The 15,869-nt window shown below is 36.8% G+C and overlaps 1 protein-coding gene across 3 annotated transcripts in view; it reads right to left on the reverse strand.

Moving 5' to 3' along the window:
• The window catches only part of PKHD1L1 (PKHD1 like 1), a 159,140-nt gene that overhangs the window by 34,409 nt on the left and 108,862 nt on the right, over positions 1 to 15,869 (reverse strand). For all 3 annotated transcript variants that reach the window (XM_086695604.1, XM_025922529.2, XM_086695602.1), the window contains exons 58-62: positions 15,410 to 15,539; positions 7,275 to 7,448; positions 3,040 to 3,143; positions 1,998 to 2,127; positions 942 to 1,063 (exon numbers count right to left, since the gene is read on the reverse strand). In XM_086695604.1, coding sequence (XP_086551730.1) covers positions 942 to 1,063; positions 1,998 to 2,127; positions 3,040 to 3,143; positions 7,275 to 7,448; positions 15,410 to 15,539 — 660 coding nt within the window. The remainder of the gene's footprint in view (positions 1 to 941; positions 1,064 to 1,997; positions 2,128 to 3,039; positions 3,144 to 7,274; positions 7,449 to 15,409; positions 15,540 to 15,869) is intronic.

Below are 15,869 nucleotides of genomic sequence, written 5' to 3' on the forward strand. Positions count from 1 at the left end.
CTTCAACTATTTAAAGTATATTAAGCACTTTTATTTTTAAATGTTATGATAAGAGAACAGAGTCAAGTGAAATCCATAAAAGTAAAATTAGTGTCTTTTCTTTCAAAAGGTCCAGAAAACTTTAAAGATTTAGAATTGCCATTGGATGACATTTTCACATCTATAAATAGATGAAAGAGAACATCATCATAAATGTATATGTTTCAGGATTTTAGGTTTTACTTTAAGGTAATTGTTAATAGTTGCACAAAAACAAAACTCAATCCTTACCCCATATTCCGAAGAGAGCTATTTTTAAAATTCCTTTTGGTTCCTATGGCATAGGTAAGTAAAATAAAAACAAGATGGAGCTTTATTTCCTCCAAACCCTTCCTCTGTACTTTCTATTTGCTTGCCTGCCTTCTCATCCTACCCCTAACAACCTACAGTGATTGAAGAAACTTTATGAGCAACAAGAAGGGTTCAGCTAAGAATACCGATTAGACTAAATAACTTTGCATAGAGAATCATAAGAGTTTTAGATGAGAAAGAGATTTTAAAGATTCTGTAGTCTGTTACTCTAATTTTCCTTACGAAGAAGAAAACTAAATTCAAAGTAGTAATATCGACAGGGCACTCAGTCAATTAACAGTAGAGAGACCCTGTACCAGAACTTCAAAGTGATAACTAATGTTGGAGAAACAAGGCAATAAGAGAATATTTAAACCACTGGGCATCCACACAAAGAAAAATCCAATGGCTGTGGGAGCTTGCCACATCTTTTAAGAAAGTTTATTCTCTCCTTTCTTTAGCTTATTTTATTAGTTCACCAATCTTTAAGGAAGAAATAGTTTTCAGTATTTTGAGAATTACAGTTTCTACAGAATTTATAATCTTCAGTGAAGAAATTACAAATTATAATTTTGTATACCTTTGTATAACTATAAATCTGATCACTCTACCTCAATTGCTGCATGCCAGAGAGTTGAACTTAAATCCTTTCTGTTTTGATAGGTTCCCGGCCAAACTGAAAGTGCCACCAAGTTTCCTCGAACTCTGTTGGCATCCCCCCATATTCTTATTCCTGCAAAAAATTAATAAAATCCCCTCAAATACATAAAAATTTGCAATGAGTCCTATGGGGAATGTCTTTCATGTTTCCATGAAATTCATTTTCTAGTTTGAACCTGACAAATCAACCTCCTAAATTCTAGAGTACACCTTTTGAACTCTACCTCTTTAATAGACTACCTGCATTAAAATCTTCTGGGGTGCCTATTAAATATGTGGGTTGACAGGCTCTGCCTCAGATTTTACCAAACACATCAATTTTATACACATTAATGAGTTTGTATTATGCTTTATACTGATATTCAAGAAAGGATAACCCCCTAAAACCAAGTCCAATTTTTAAAAAATAGTAACCTTTATTTGTGAATAATCTTTTTGATTGATATGTGAGGAGTATTTTAAGAGTCATAGTAATTTAAACTATTGGTGATTAGATGATTCACACGATATCATGGTCTGGTAAATAATTCTAGAGTTGTACTACTATGGCTATGATAGCCATAGCCACATGCAACTACTTAAATATAAAGTAAGTACAATTCAAGTTAAGTGCAATTAGGGGTGCCTGGGTGGCTCAGTCAGTTGAGCATGTGACTCTCGATTTTGGCTGGGATCGTGATCCCGGGATCATGGAGTGAGTTCCATGACAGGCTCCACGCCTGCTTGGAATTCTCCCTCTGCCCTCTCCCCGACTCGCACTCTCTCTCTCACTATAAAAAAAAAAAAAAAAAAAAAGTACAATTAAAATTAAAAATCCAGTTATTCAATCACAGTAGCCACATTTTAAGTGCTCAGTAGCCACATGTGGTTTAGTAATTACTGTATTAGCATAGATATAGGCCATTTCCATTCTCACAAGAAGATCAATTAAACAGCATGGCTCTAGAGTCTTCAGATAAGATTGTCTCAGGAAGCATGTTATTTGGACAAAAATATTATCATACTACCTTCCCCCACTGTAAAGTGAATGATGTTGTCATCTATGTCTACTCCATCTGTTCCAAACACACCGATTGCTGGGGAAAAGCCATTATGAAAGGCACAGCCTCGAATATAAGATGAGCCATGATCTTGAATCTATGAAACATCAGGATTCAGTGAAAATTTTACAAATAAAATTAAAATATATTTGAAGAAAAAATTTGAAGTAAGTGATTTTCAGGAAATAAATGTTCATAAATAAAATACTCAATTTACTTTCCATGAAAGAAGATTATTTCCCCGTATATCTTTTAATCCTGGAAATTTCCATATGTCTTCAAATTATGATTAAGGCAAAAATGCATATTTAAATGTAGATAAAAATTCTGAAGTACTTTTCTATGCATTTATTTTCTATCATTACCTATAAAATGTTAAGGAACTAAAAAGTATTTTTCAGAATAATTTATTATATGATTAAGCAGGGACTTTTTAATTAAAAAAGGTGATGCTCTAGGCAGGGGGTTACAGTCAAATGTCTGTAGGAACCAGTCAATGAACAGGACTGGGCTGCAACCTCAAACCTGCAACATTATTTTTCATTTCCATAAGAAACATGTTCTCTCTCATTTTTTCTTCAATCACCAGCCTTCTAAGCACATCTATTTTGACAGAGGCTTGGATATGCACACATACTTTTCACTTGAGAAATATAAGCAAACCCTGCTATGTTTAATAGAAACTATTTGGAAGTATTTTTGGTCACTGCGAAATAAAGTGGAGATATGAAATAATATCACAGATCTTTAATTCTTTCACTTTTGTGCTCCTTTTTTTCTGTGTTTTCTTTCTGCCTTTTTTTTTTTTTTTTACTGACTTTAAATGCGTGACGTGGGTAAATCAAATGCTACGAGTCTAAAAAAGTTGGTGCGAAATGTATCTAAGGAAGTTACATTAGATCATAGTTTTAGCAATTCTAAGATATGGCATTTTTAGTAAAGTTAAATGAAAATCAAATCTAAATCAAAATGTTTCATTTTGAATATACACAAAAATTCAAGTACAAACCTGTTCTAAGTTAAGAAATGTTACTGCATATCTTGGATCTGTGCTATCCCTGAAGCCTTCTTGACCACAGTGATAAAATTCCACATTGCTTATCCTTGCATTTCCTGGCAGGGTAGGGAAGAAAGAGTTACATTTTTTTTTTCTTGAAATAATAAAATTTGTGTTTTTGTAAGCTATAAGAATTGTAATTTTCCAAATAACAAATTTGTTTTTAACTTTTTCATTGAAATTTCATTTGTTCTTCTTTGTTCCTTTAATCTAAATAAGGCAGTATTTCCGGACTTTTTTTCACTGCCCTCCACAAGGGCCTTTTTGGACTTTTTTCTAATAGCCTCCCCTCCCCATGAAATTTCGATACCTCAGATATACTATATATCTGTTAATATATGGTGGCTCTTTGGGGGCCACAAACCATTGCTCATCTAAGTTTTTTTGTCCTGTAAGAGCCATTTTTCATCCCCTTGGTAGTGATATTGTCCCTTTTGAGAACGCATGACATAAAGCACAAGATATAATTTACCCAACAGTTCAATTTTGATGCTCTAAAGAGATTTTAAGGGCATTATCTTTACATAATCCCTTCCAGAATAAGCATTGTAAGTATCTGCTCATCAGTTTGTCATAAGTACCATTGAGGTGACAAGAGGCAATTTCATAGATTAGTAATAACAGCAATAGCATTCCATGAGAGATTACTCTGCCAAGTGCTGCACTAAGGGCTTGAAAGGCAATTTGTGGTTTAATTCAAATCCTATGAGTTAGGAAGTTTTATTATTCTTATATTCTATATAAGAAAATAGAGCCACAGAGAATCATGGCTCGTAAGCAACAGTAGAGGATATTTCCTGTTTCAAAAACTGATATTTAACAAAATGCAGTGGAGAAGAGTTACTTTGTACTGCAAGGGAGAAGCCTGTCTCAAAACCCATGAGCCAGCAATTGGATGTACGATGAAGAACATAATCATAAGCTAGACACAGAGAAGAAATGGTTACTACAGATCATCTGGGCCTATAAAAGCCACAGATGTGTATAACATCACAAAACAATTTATAGGAGCAAGGAAAAGTTGTCATGAGAATTGGATCCATCATGGATTTGAAGTGAGGCAGGTGTGGATTAGTATCCATGGTCAGAGCAATTTCATCCCTCTAATAATCTATTTATCTGTCTTTAAAAGGGGACAATATTTATGCATAGCACTATGGGGATTAAATGAGATAATATATGTTAAATGCTTAGCACAGTGCCGGGAATATTGTGCCATGATCATTACTGTTATCATCAGTTAAGCTCCTGTTGACAGATTATAGCCAACAGGTAGAAGCTATACTGGGATGACTTCTTGCTCAGTATAAAAGCTTTCTAAAATTAGAACTGTTGCAAAACATAATAGGCAGAATTATGAACAAGTGAAGACCTGCTAAACATTTCAAGTCAAGAATAAATGAGTGAATCCTGGAACCCAGATTGTGGGATCGAAATATCAGTTTCCAAATAAAAGAATCAGCATTACTTGGAGGAATGACTTAGTCTCAGGCTTGGAAGAACAAAACAAAAGACATGCGTTTGTCATATCAGAAACTGAAGAAGCTAACGAAACCTAAATCAAAAGGACTTAGGCATCAACATGAAAATGTTTTGAAGGTCAGTGATGGGGCATTTTCATTTGTCAATGGCAACTGGGCATTTGTAATATCAGTAAGATTAACAATCACAATCCATATATGGATTAGAAAACACCAAATATGTTTAAAGCCACAGAGCTCATGACACTAATAACAAACAAAAAATAAAGATGCTTTGTCACCTTTGGAAAATGGTTGGGCACCAACTTACTACTTCAGAACTAGGTAATAATAGGAAAGAATCAGGCATTTTTCCTACACTTCGTATATAAACTATTTCTCAGGGTAGTCAAATAGTTGTCTGGGGAAGCTTCTCTTTACAGAAATATTCTAGATTACAAATAAGAAGGGAGTGGTAGAATTAAAATATCACCACTTTAAACCTCAGTGATTTAACAGATCCAGGCAATGATCATTAATAGCTGCTAACTTCACAAAAGAAGCTTATCAGACACAAATGGAATAATCATACATTACATGTCTACTTAGTGGAAAAGTACACCGTCAACCATGAAGAATTCTTTCCTAAAAATTGGGTCTGAGTATGACCAATTTTTTAGCTCTAAACTACCTATGATAGAAAATACAAAGGATACAGGAACAAGTGAAGTTCTAGGGATGAATTACTAAATTCTAGACTGTTGGAAATACTACTGAACAAGTGATCTAGGTTCTTTTGTACATAAACTGCAAGAAGAGATACATGAATCAGATATTTAAAATTCACAGGGGCGCCTGGGTGGCTCAGTCGGTTAAGTGTCCAACTTCAGCTCAGGTCATGATCTCACGGTCTGTGAGTTCGAGCCCTGCGTCGGGCTCTGTGCTGACAGCTCAGAGCCTGGAGCCTGTTTCAGATTCTGTGTCTCCCTCTCTCTCTGACCCTCCCCCGTTCATACTCTGTCTCTCTCTCTGTCTCAAAAATAAATAAATGTTTAAAAAAATTATAAAATTCACAACCAATTGCAGCATGGTCTTATTTAGATCCTGATTTGAACAAAGGGAATGCAAGAGGAAGGAAGGAAGGAAGGAAGGAAGGAAGGAAGGAAGGAAGGAAGGAAGGAAGGAAGGAAGGAAGGAGAAAGAATAAATTGGGGGAGTCTGAATAATCATTTGATATAAGGAATTACATTAACATTTTAGCATCTGATACTTACAAACATTTTTAAAGTCTTTTAAAGTTGCATGCTGAAATATTTTTAGATGAAATAATATGTGATTGCTTCATTTACAATACCCAAGATATGGGAACAACCTAAGTGTCCACCAATGGATGAATGGATAAAGAAGATGGGGCATATATGAACAATGGAACATTATTAAGCCATTTAAGAAAAGAGGAACTCTTACCATTTGCTACCATTTGCCACAACACACAGACCTTGAGGGCATTATGCTAAGTGGGGTAAGTCAGAGAAAGACAAATACTGTCTGAAACTCATATGTGGAATCTAAAAAAGCCATATTTATAAAAACAGAGTAGAATGGTGGTTACCAGGAGCTGGGGTGGTAGTGGTGGGGAATTAGGAAGATGTTGTTTAAGGGTATAAACTTGCAGCTAGCGGCTAAATAAATTCTGGAGATCTAATGTACAACGTAGTGATTACAGTCAACAACACTGTATTGTAACTTCAGAATTGCTAAGAGACTAGATCTTTATTGCTCTCGCCACACAAAAGACATATTATGTGCATGAAAGAGATGTTAGCTGACACTACAATGGTAATCATATTGGGATATATAAATGTATCAACATAAATACAGTGTACACCTTAAACTTATACAATGTTATGTCAATTATATCTCAATAAAAAAATGTATGTGGTTGCTTCAAAATAACCCAGGGGCTTGAAGAGAGTGGGTGGTCGTATAGTTGAAACAAGAATGACCAAAGTTGACCATTGTGGTACCTAGTGATGGGTACACTGGGGTTCATTATACATTTCTCTATGTTTGAAAATTTTGTATATATTTGAAATTTTCCTTCAAACAAAATTAACAGATCTATTGTGCTTGTTATCAAATGATTTCTGTTTGGGTGAGAAGCTGGGCTGTTACCTAAGGTCATTATTAATAATTCTTATTGTCTATGAAGATAAAATAAGTAGAAAAATGTTAGGGATTTGGTTGTTGAGGGTAGCACCTGGGTTTACATAATCCCTCTCAAGGCCTTATTCTTCCATGTGTTAAAAACAAGACAACGGGCCCAAATTGGGAGTTGCTTATGCTCGGCCCCATGTCACCAAACTGAGACTGAACTTAATTACAGTTCCACTCCCAGAAATGGAATCTTAAACCAGTCAGTCAGGAATCACCTGATCAGCACTGGTTAGGTAATCTCCCTGATTAGCCCCTGCCGTCCCCTAGAGGCAAGTAACCTGCTCCCTTCTGCCTGTAAAAGCATTTCATCTTGCACAGCATTTTGGAGCTCCTTTCTATCCGCTAGATCAGACACTGCCTGATTCACAACTCATTGATTAAAGCCAGTAAGATCTTTAAAATGTACTCACTTGAATTTTTTAAACAGTGTGATCCTAAAAAGAAGTGACAATTGTTTAAGAAATGACTAAACATAGAAGAGACCATGTTATATTTCAAATTTGTACCAACCTTTAAATGTCATCATATTTTCAGTGAATGAGCTGACCAGGACACGTGCACCAAAAGATTCCTTGAACCAACCTGGGTAATCTTCACCAAATATTTTGATGTTCCTACTCAGTATCCCAACATCAGCTGCTAATGTGTAGCTCTGACCTGTTCCAGGAACATGGTATCTTTCAGCTACAACAGAAAGGACAGCTAGATTATTACCAATGCTGAGAAATACCTGTGTTTATCAGTTCCTTTGTAATTCACAGGCCACATAAATTTCTAATATGCCAAAAGTCAACACAAATGTGTGAATTAATTAGATTTGCATGCTTAAACATACATAGATGGCAGACTGAAATTATGATAGTTTTAATTTTTTTCTTTCCAAGTTTTTATTTAAATTCCAGTTAACAGGGGCGCCTGGGTGGCGCAGTCGGTTAAGCGTCCGACTTCAGCCAGGTCACGATCTCGCGGTCCGTGAGTTCGAGCCCCGCGTCAGGCTCTGGGCTGATGGCTCAGAGCCTGGAGCCTGTTTCTGATTCTGTGTCTCCCTCTCTCTCTGCCCCTCCCCCGTGCATGCTCTGTCTCTCTCTGTCCCAAAAATAAATAAACGTTGAAAAAAAAATTAAAAAAAAAAAATAAATTCCAGTTAACATATAGCATAATATTGGTTTCACGTGTGTAATTTGGTTATTCAACACTTACGTACAACACCCGGTGCTCATCCCAAGTGCCCTCCTTAATCTCTGTCACCTATTTAACCGATCCCCCCACACACCTGCCCTCTGGTAACCATCAGCTTGTCCTCTATATTTAAGAGTCTGTTTCTTGCTTTTCCTGTCTTTCTTCCCCGCCCCCCATATTCATTTGTTTTGTTTCTTAAATTCCACGTATGAGTAAAATCACATGGTATTTGTTTTTCTCGCACTTACTTGTTTCACTTAGCATAATACCCCCTAGCTCCATCCACGTTGTTGCAAATGGCAAGATTTCACTCTCCTTTATGGTTGAATAATACTTCACTGTGTATATATGTATGTATGTATATACATATATACCACATCTTCTTTATCCATTCATCAGTCAATGGATATATGGGCTCTTTCCATAATTTGACTATTGTAGATAATGTTGCTAGAAACATCAGGGTACATGTATCCCTTTGAATTAGTATTTTTGTATCCTTTGGGTCAATACCAGGTAGTGCAATTGCTAGATCATAGATGGTTCTATTTTTAACTTTCTGAGGAAACTCCATAGTGTTCTCCAGAGTCGTTGCACCAATTTGCATTCCTGGTGCAAGAGGATTCCCCTTTCCCCACATTTTCTTCAACACCTATTATTTCCTGTATTGTTAATTTTAGCCATTCTGACTTGTGAGGTGATATCACACCAGTTGTAGTTTTGATTTGATGATGAGTGATGTTGAGCATCTTTTGATGTGTCTTTTAGCCATCTGGATGTCTTCTTTGGAAAAATGTCTTTTCATGTTTTCTGCCTATGCTTTAATTGGATTATTTGTTTTTTAGGTGTTGAGTTGTATAAATTCTTTATATATTTTGGATACTAACCCTTTATCAGATATGCCATTATTCCCCCATTGTGCAGGATGCCTTTTAGTTTTGTTGATTGTTTCCTTCACTGTGCAGAAGCTTTTTATTTTGATGAAGTCCCAATAGTTTATTTTTACTTTTGTTTTCCTTGCCTCAGGAGATATATCTAGTAAGAAGTTGCTACGGCCTATGTCAAAGCACTTAACTGCCTGTGTTCTCCTCTAGGATTTTAATGGTTTACTGTCTCACATTCAGGTTTTTAATCCATTTTGAATTTGTTTTTGTATATGGTATAAGAAAGTGGTCCTCTTTCATTCTTTTGCATGTTGCTTCCAGTTTTCCTAACATAATTTGTTGAAGAGACTTTTTCCCATTGGATATTCTTTCCAACTTTGTTGAAGATTAGTTGACCACAGAGTTATGGGTTCATTTCTGGATTATCTATTCTATTCCATTAATCTATGTGTCTGTATGTGTGCCAATACCATACTGTCTTAATAATTATAGCTTTGTAATATAGCTTGAAGTCCAGAATTATGATGCATCTGGCATTACTTTTCTTTTCCAAGACTGCTTTGTCTATTCAGGGTCTTTTGTGGTTCCATACAAATTTTAGGATTGTTTATTTTAGCTTTGTGAAAAATGCTGGTGGTATTTTGATAGGGATTGGATTAAAAGTATAGATTGCTTTGGGTAATATAGACATTTTAACAATATTTGCTATTCCATTGCACAAGCATGGAATGTTTTTCCATTTCTTTGTGTCTTCTTCAATTTCTTTCATCAGTGTTTTATACTTTTCAGAGTACAGATCTTTACCCCTTTGGTTATGTTTATTCTTAGGTATCTTATGGTTTTTGGTGCAATTGTAAATGGAACTGATTCCTTGATTTCTCTTTCTTCTGCTTCATTATTGGCGTATAGAAATGCAAAAGATATCTGTATGTTGACTTTTGCATCCATCTTCATCAGGGATATTAGCCTGTAGTTCTCTTTTTTAGTGGAGTCTTGGTCTGGTTTTGGGATCAGGGTAAAGCTGTCCTTGTAGAATGAGTTTGTAAGTTTTCCTTCTATTTCTGTTTCCTTGGAATAGTTTGAGAAGAATAGTTATTAAGTCGCTAAATGTTTGGCAGAGTTAAACTATAAAGCCATCTGGCTCAGGACTTTTATTTATTGGGAGATTTTTCACTACTGATTCAACTACTTTGCTAGTTATCAGTTTGTTCAAGTTTTCTATTTCTTCCTGTTTCAGTTTTGGTAGTACATATGTTTCTAATAATTTATCCATTTCTTCTAGGTTGTCCAATTTGTTGGCATATAATTTTTCATAATATTCTCTTATAGTTGTTTGTATTTCTGTAGTACTGGTTGTTAATTTATCCTCTCATTTGTGATTTTATATATTTGGGCCCTTTCCTCTTTTCCTTTTGATATGTCTGGTTAGGGGTTATCAATTTTATCAATTTTTTCAAAGAACCAGCTCCTGGCTTCATTGATCTGGTTTATTTTTTTAGTTTCTATATCATTTATATCTGCTTTAATCTCAATTATTTTCCTTCTTCTGTTGGATTTTGGCTTCAATTGTTGTTCTTTTACTAGCTCCTTTTAGTATGAGGTTAGGTTATTTATTGGAGATTTTTCTTGCTTCTTAAAGTAGGCCTGTATTGCTATATACTTCCAACTAATGACTGCTTTTGTTGCATCCCAAGGGTTTTGGACCATCGTGTTTTCATTTTCATTTGTTTCCATGTATTTTTAATATCTTTTTTAATTTCTGTATTGATCCATTCATTTTTACCAGGATGTTCTTTAACCTCCATATATTTTTGGTCTTTCCAAAGTTTTTCTTGTGGTTGACTTCAAATTTCATAGCATTGTGATCTGAAAATATACATGGTGTGATTTCAATCTTTTTGTACTTATTGAGGCCTGATTGGTGACCCAGTATATGGTCTATTCTGGAGTCCCATGTGCACCTGAAAGGAATGTGCATTCTGCTATTTTAGGATGAAATGTTCTGAATATATCTGTTAAGTCCATCTGGTCCAGTGTGTCATTCAAAGCTATTGTTTCCTTGTTGACTTTCTGCTTAGATGATCTGTTCATTGTTGTAAGTGGGGTGTTAAAGCCCCTACTATTACTGTATTATTATCAATTAGTTCTTTATGTTTGTTCTTGTTTTATATATTTGGGTTCTTTCATGTTGGGGGCACAAATATTTACAATTCTTAGATCTGGTTGGAGTGTTCCCTTTATTATGATATAGTGCCCTTCTTCATCTCTTGTTACAGTCTTTGTTTTTAAATCTAGTTTGTCTGATATAAGTATTGCTACTCTGCCTTTCTTTTGACATCCATTTGTGTGATAAATGTTTCTCCATCCCCTCACTTTCAATCTGCAAGTGTCTTTAGTTCTAAAATGAGACTCTTGTATGCAGCATATAAATGGGTCTTGTTTTTTTTTTTTTTAATTCATTCTGACACCCTATGTCTTTTGATTTGACTGTTTAATCCATTTACCTTCAGAGTAATTATTGATAGGTATGTATTCAGTGTCATTTTATTACTTGTTTTGTTTTGTTTTGTTTCTGGAGATTTCTCTGTTCCTTTCTTGTCTTTGTCACTTTTGGTCTTTCCTTTCCACATAGAGTCCCTTTTACTATTTCTTGGAGGGCTAGTTTAATGGTCATAAAGTTCTTTAGATTTTGTTTGTCTGGGAAACTCTTTGTGTCTTTTTCTATTCTGAATGAAAGCCTTGCTGTCATAGAGTATTCTTGGCTGCAAATTTTTCCCATTCAGCATGTTGAATATATTATGCCACTCCCTTTTGGCCTGCCAGGTTTCTGTTGAGAGATCTGCAGCTAGCCTTATGAACCCTCCCTTGTAAGTTAGGGACCACTTTTGTCTTACTGGTCTTAGAATTTTTTCCTTTATCACTATATTTTGCAAATATAATTACAATATGTCTTGGTGTTGGCCTGCTTTGTTGATTTTGATGGGAATTCTCTGTGCCTCCTGGATCTGGATATCTGTTTCCTTCTCCAGATTAGGGAACTTTTCTATTATTTCCCCAAATAAATTTTCTTCCTCCTTTTCTCTCTCTTCTTTATCTGGGACTCCTATAATATAAATGTTATTACATTTGATGGGAGTCACTGAGTTCCCTAAATCTATTCTTGTGATCCATAGTTCTTTCTCTCTTTTGCTCAGCTTTATTATTTTCCATTATTCTAGCTTCTATATCACTTATTCATTCCTCTTCTCCTTCTATTCTTGTGTTCATTGCTTCCAGTCAGTTGCAAATTTCAGTTATCGCATGTTTCATTTCAATTTTTTTTTAACTATTTTATATCTGTGGTAAGGCCCTTCCTGACATATTCCATTCTTTTCCTAATCCCAGTGAGTATCCTTATGATTGTTGTTTTAAATTCTCCATCAGATATGTTATTTATATCAGTTTCACTTAGATCTCTGGATGTGACCTTATCTTTTTCTTTCATGTGGGATGAATTCCTCCATCTTGGCATTTTGTCTAAATTTCTGTCTTCTTCTTTGTGTTAGAAAAGTCTGTTATGTGTCCTGCTCCTTAGATGGTTTTATGAGGAAAAGATCATGTCTCTAGTGTCTGCTGGATGTACGCTGCTATAGTGTTTTGGCTGCTACCCTTCAGGCTAGTTGTCTGCAGAGGCTCTCCTTGCCTGCAGTGGGCAGTGTTTGGTCCTTGGCCATAGTGTGCTGGGTTTTAAGTAGGTTTGCTCTGGTCTGCCTGTTAAATGAGACCTGATGCTACTTCCACTAGAACTGAAGCCCTGCAGAAGTCTCTGGTCAGGAGACATGGTATGGGCAGGAATTTCTGCTGGTCTTTTAAGGAAGGGGCCCAGGATGCTGGGATTGGGGCACACTTGATTGAGAAGGGCCATACTGGCAGAGCACAGCAGTGTGGGAGCTGGTGTAAGTAGACTAGGCAACCAGTGTTGGTGCTGTGCTGTTTACTGAAGGTGGTTCTGTGTTTATGCTGAGGGACAGGGGTGGGAAATGGTGCTAGGCAGCTCCTTTGTCCCCAGAGAGGAGTCTCCAGGCACAATCCCTCTCAGGGAAGCACTCCCAAAACAGCAAATAATCTCCCTGCTGTATGTCCCAGACATTTTTCAGATTGTTGTTTCCACACTGTCTGTCCCCCCCCCCCCCCCCCCCCCCCCCGGTTGTCTGCCTGCCTTCACTTCAGAAGCTGGGTAGTGCCCTCAGGGCTCTATCCCAGGCAAGCCTGCTGACTTTTAAAACTCCAGGCTTTAGGAACATGGTGTGATGGGGACCTGCACTGGTGTTCTGAGGGAGAGGCCCACCGCCCTGTGACTGAGGCTGGCTTGACCAAGAAGGACAGTCCTGCCAGAGCACAGGGGTGTGGGACTCGGAAGAGGCAGGCCAGGCAGCCAGTGTCAGAGACCAGCTGCATGTGGCTCTGCAGCTATGCTGAGGGGCAGGGAAGGGAAACGAGGCCCCTGGATGGCCGAGACAGAGACGCATCTCCATGAATTCTACCTTTCACAGAAATGCTCCAAGAAGAGGGAACAGTCTCTCCCTGTGTTTTAGGCATTCCTCAGATTCTGCCAGCTGCCTCCCAGGTTGTTTGCCTGCCTTCTTTCCAGGAGCAGGGTAGAACCTTCAGGGCCCTATACAAGCCATGCCCACATACCTTTAAAACTCTAGTCTTCCAGACCTGCTGGTTGCAAAAACTCACGAAAATCAGCCCCTCTGTTTTCCTAGGCAATAACTTTGAGAAAATGTTTTCCTCGTGCTTACCCCTGTGTGCTATGCTCTCTCTTGCCTTTCTCCATGACCAGGGCTCCCTCCTCTCCACAGCACCTCCACAGTGATTCGTTTCTCTTCTAACCCATGTCTCTGCACCTCCTACCTTCTTTCTCCATGTGGCCTCTCTGTCTAGTTGTAGAGTTTGTTCTGTCAGTCTTCAGGTTGATTTCTTGGGTATACAGAATGATTTGACAGTTATCTAGTTGTGTTCAAGGGACACGATGAGTCTATAGCATCTTCCTATTATGTTGCCATCTTAGATTCCCCCATAATACTTTTTAATTTATAAAATGAAATAAATAAAAAGCATTTCTTCTGTTTACACCAAAAGTATGATTATAATCAGCAATTATGAAGTTATTGTTTACTTGGTAGTTTGCATATAAATTAAATCACTGTTGTAAGGCCAAGTTGAGAAAATGAAGTAGAGAAGTAAAATAATTTGTCCAAGGTCATATGGATAATCAGAAGCACACAGATATTATCTTTTATGATGCCTAAACTTTGGTTTGTTCCAATTTTCCTATGGCATATTTTATACCGATCACATTTTTTTTTACAAATGTGTAGTAGCATATCAAGCGCAGTCTATACACTTATATCTTAATGATTTGTAAAACATAATCTAAATTACATTCTACATTTCTAGAACTCTTACTCAAAATTTTAAGGCAAGCAGCTGTATTTCAACAGAAATAAATGTTTGGTAGTTTAAATGAAAGAATCTATAATGTCAAACTTATAAAAACCACTTGTTTTACAATTACAGTGTTGGTCAACAAGCTTTTTCCTTTTGATTTAAAAAAATGTGTGACATAGAATGATAGATGAATATGCTTCTATCAAAATACTGCTATAAAAAGTTCTTTGAAGTTTCTTTTCCATGAACGTCAAACATCTGCCTATCAATCATGCCACATTATAGCTGAAGTTCTCATGAGCACCAGAAGCATCTGTATGGCTTTTCTAACATAACACCCCTGTCTGCTACCACTTTCTTAGATTCAGATGAAAGTAGAATGTCAAATGGGGAAAGAGTGGGTGCTGGGATAGCCCTGATCCTATAAGTTGAAAGATCATCTTCAGATGATTCTGATGAATTCCTTCTATCCTTGAGAATTATGGTTCTACCATTTTGTTGTAGCTTTTCTAAATGCAGTTATAGCTGAGAAATGTGTTAACAAAACAAATTGGGACAAAGATGCTCTTGGCTCAAGGGTTCTCAAAATTCACGTGGATGAGAATCACCTAGAAGCTTGCTTAAAACAGAAAGTGCTAGGGGCGCCTGGGTGGCGCAGTCGGTTAAGCGTCCGACTTCAGCCAGGTCACGATCTCGCAGTCTCGCGGTCCATGAATTTGAGCCCCACGTCAGGCTTTGGGCTGATGGCTTGGAGCCTGGAGCCTGTTTCCGATTCTGTGTCTCCCTCTCTCTCTGCCCTTCCCCCGTTCATGCTCTGCCTCTCTCTGTCCCAAAAATAAATGTTGAAAAAAAAAAATTAAAAAAAAAAATTATTAAAAAAAAAAAAAACAGAAAGTGCTAACTTTACCCCATGGGATGTTACATGTTAGTCTTTGCTGAATATTTGCTGAATGAATGAATGCATACAGCAGGGACTATTGGAAGCCAATACAGTAGTGCCCCTTGGGTACTAGTACCAATCAGAGTGAAATGTTCCTCAAAAATGTTAGATTTTTAAATCAAATAGTTGTAATTACAAAGGAGATCACTAAAAATGTGAACATTTCAAGGCATGTTAATTACATATCTATTTAAAGAACAGCTACTTACCAAGGTGAGTGTAGGAAAGGGTATCATTGAGAATCAGAATTTTCTGGTCATGCAGGACTTTAATGATACTTCTAGTTTCTGTCTGGTGGAAATCATAGCTTGTAGTTGTTATCACAATCTCTTCTCCCTCCTTAGAAAAATTCAAGTGCGAAATTCAAGAACAATTTTCAAAATAGGTTTCTATTTCTTAATAATAACTTTTAAAATTCTAATTTAATTTATATCTGATTAGCAACATGGTATTATCGGAAAGAACAAACATACATTGAGGTTCCTAAAAATAAATATGCTTGTGTTTGATATTAAGAATTCTAAATTATGGGGCGCCTGGGTGGCGCAGTCGGTTAAGCGTCCGACTTCAGCCAGGTCACGATCTCGCGGTCCGTGAGTTCGAGCCCCGCGTCGGGCTCTGGGCTGATGGCTCAGAGCCTGGAGCCTGTTTCCGATTCTGTGTCTCCCT

This window comes from Puma concolor, chromosome F2 (genome assembly GCF_028749965.1).
Source record: "Puma concolor isolate L17-30 chromosome F2, mPumCon1.1.hap2, whole genome shotgun sequence".
Taxonomy (NCBI): Eukaryota; Metazoa; Chordata; class Mammalia; order Carnivora; family Felidae; genus Puma; species Puma concolor.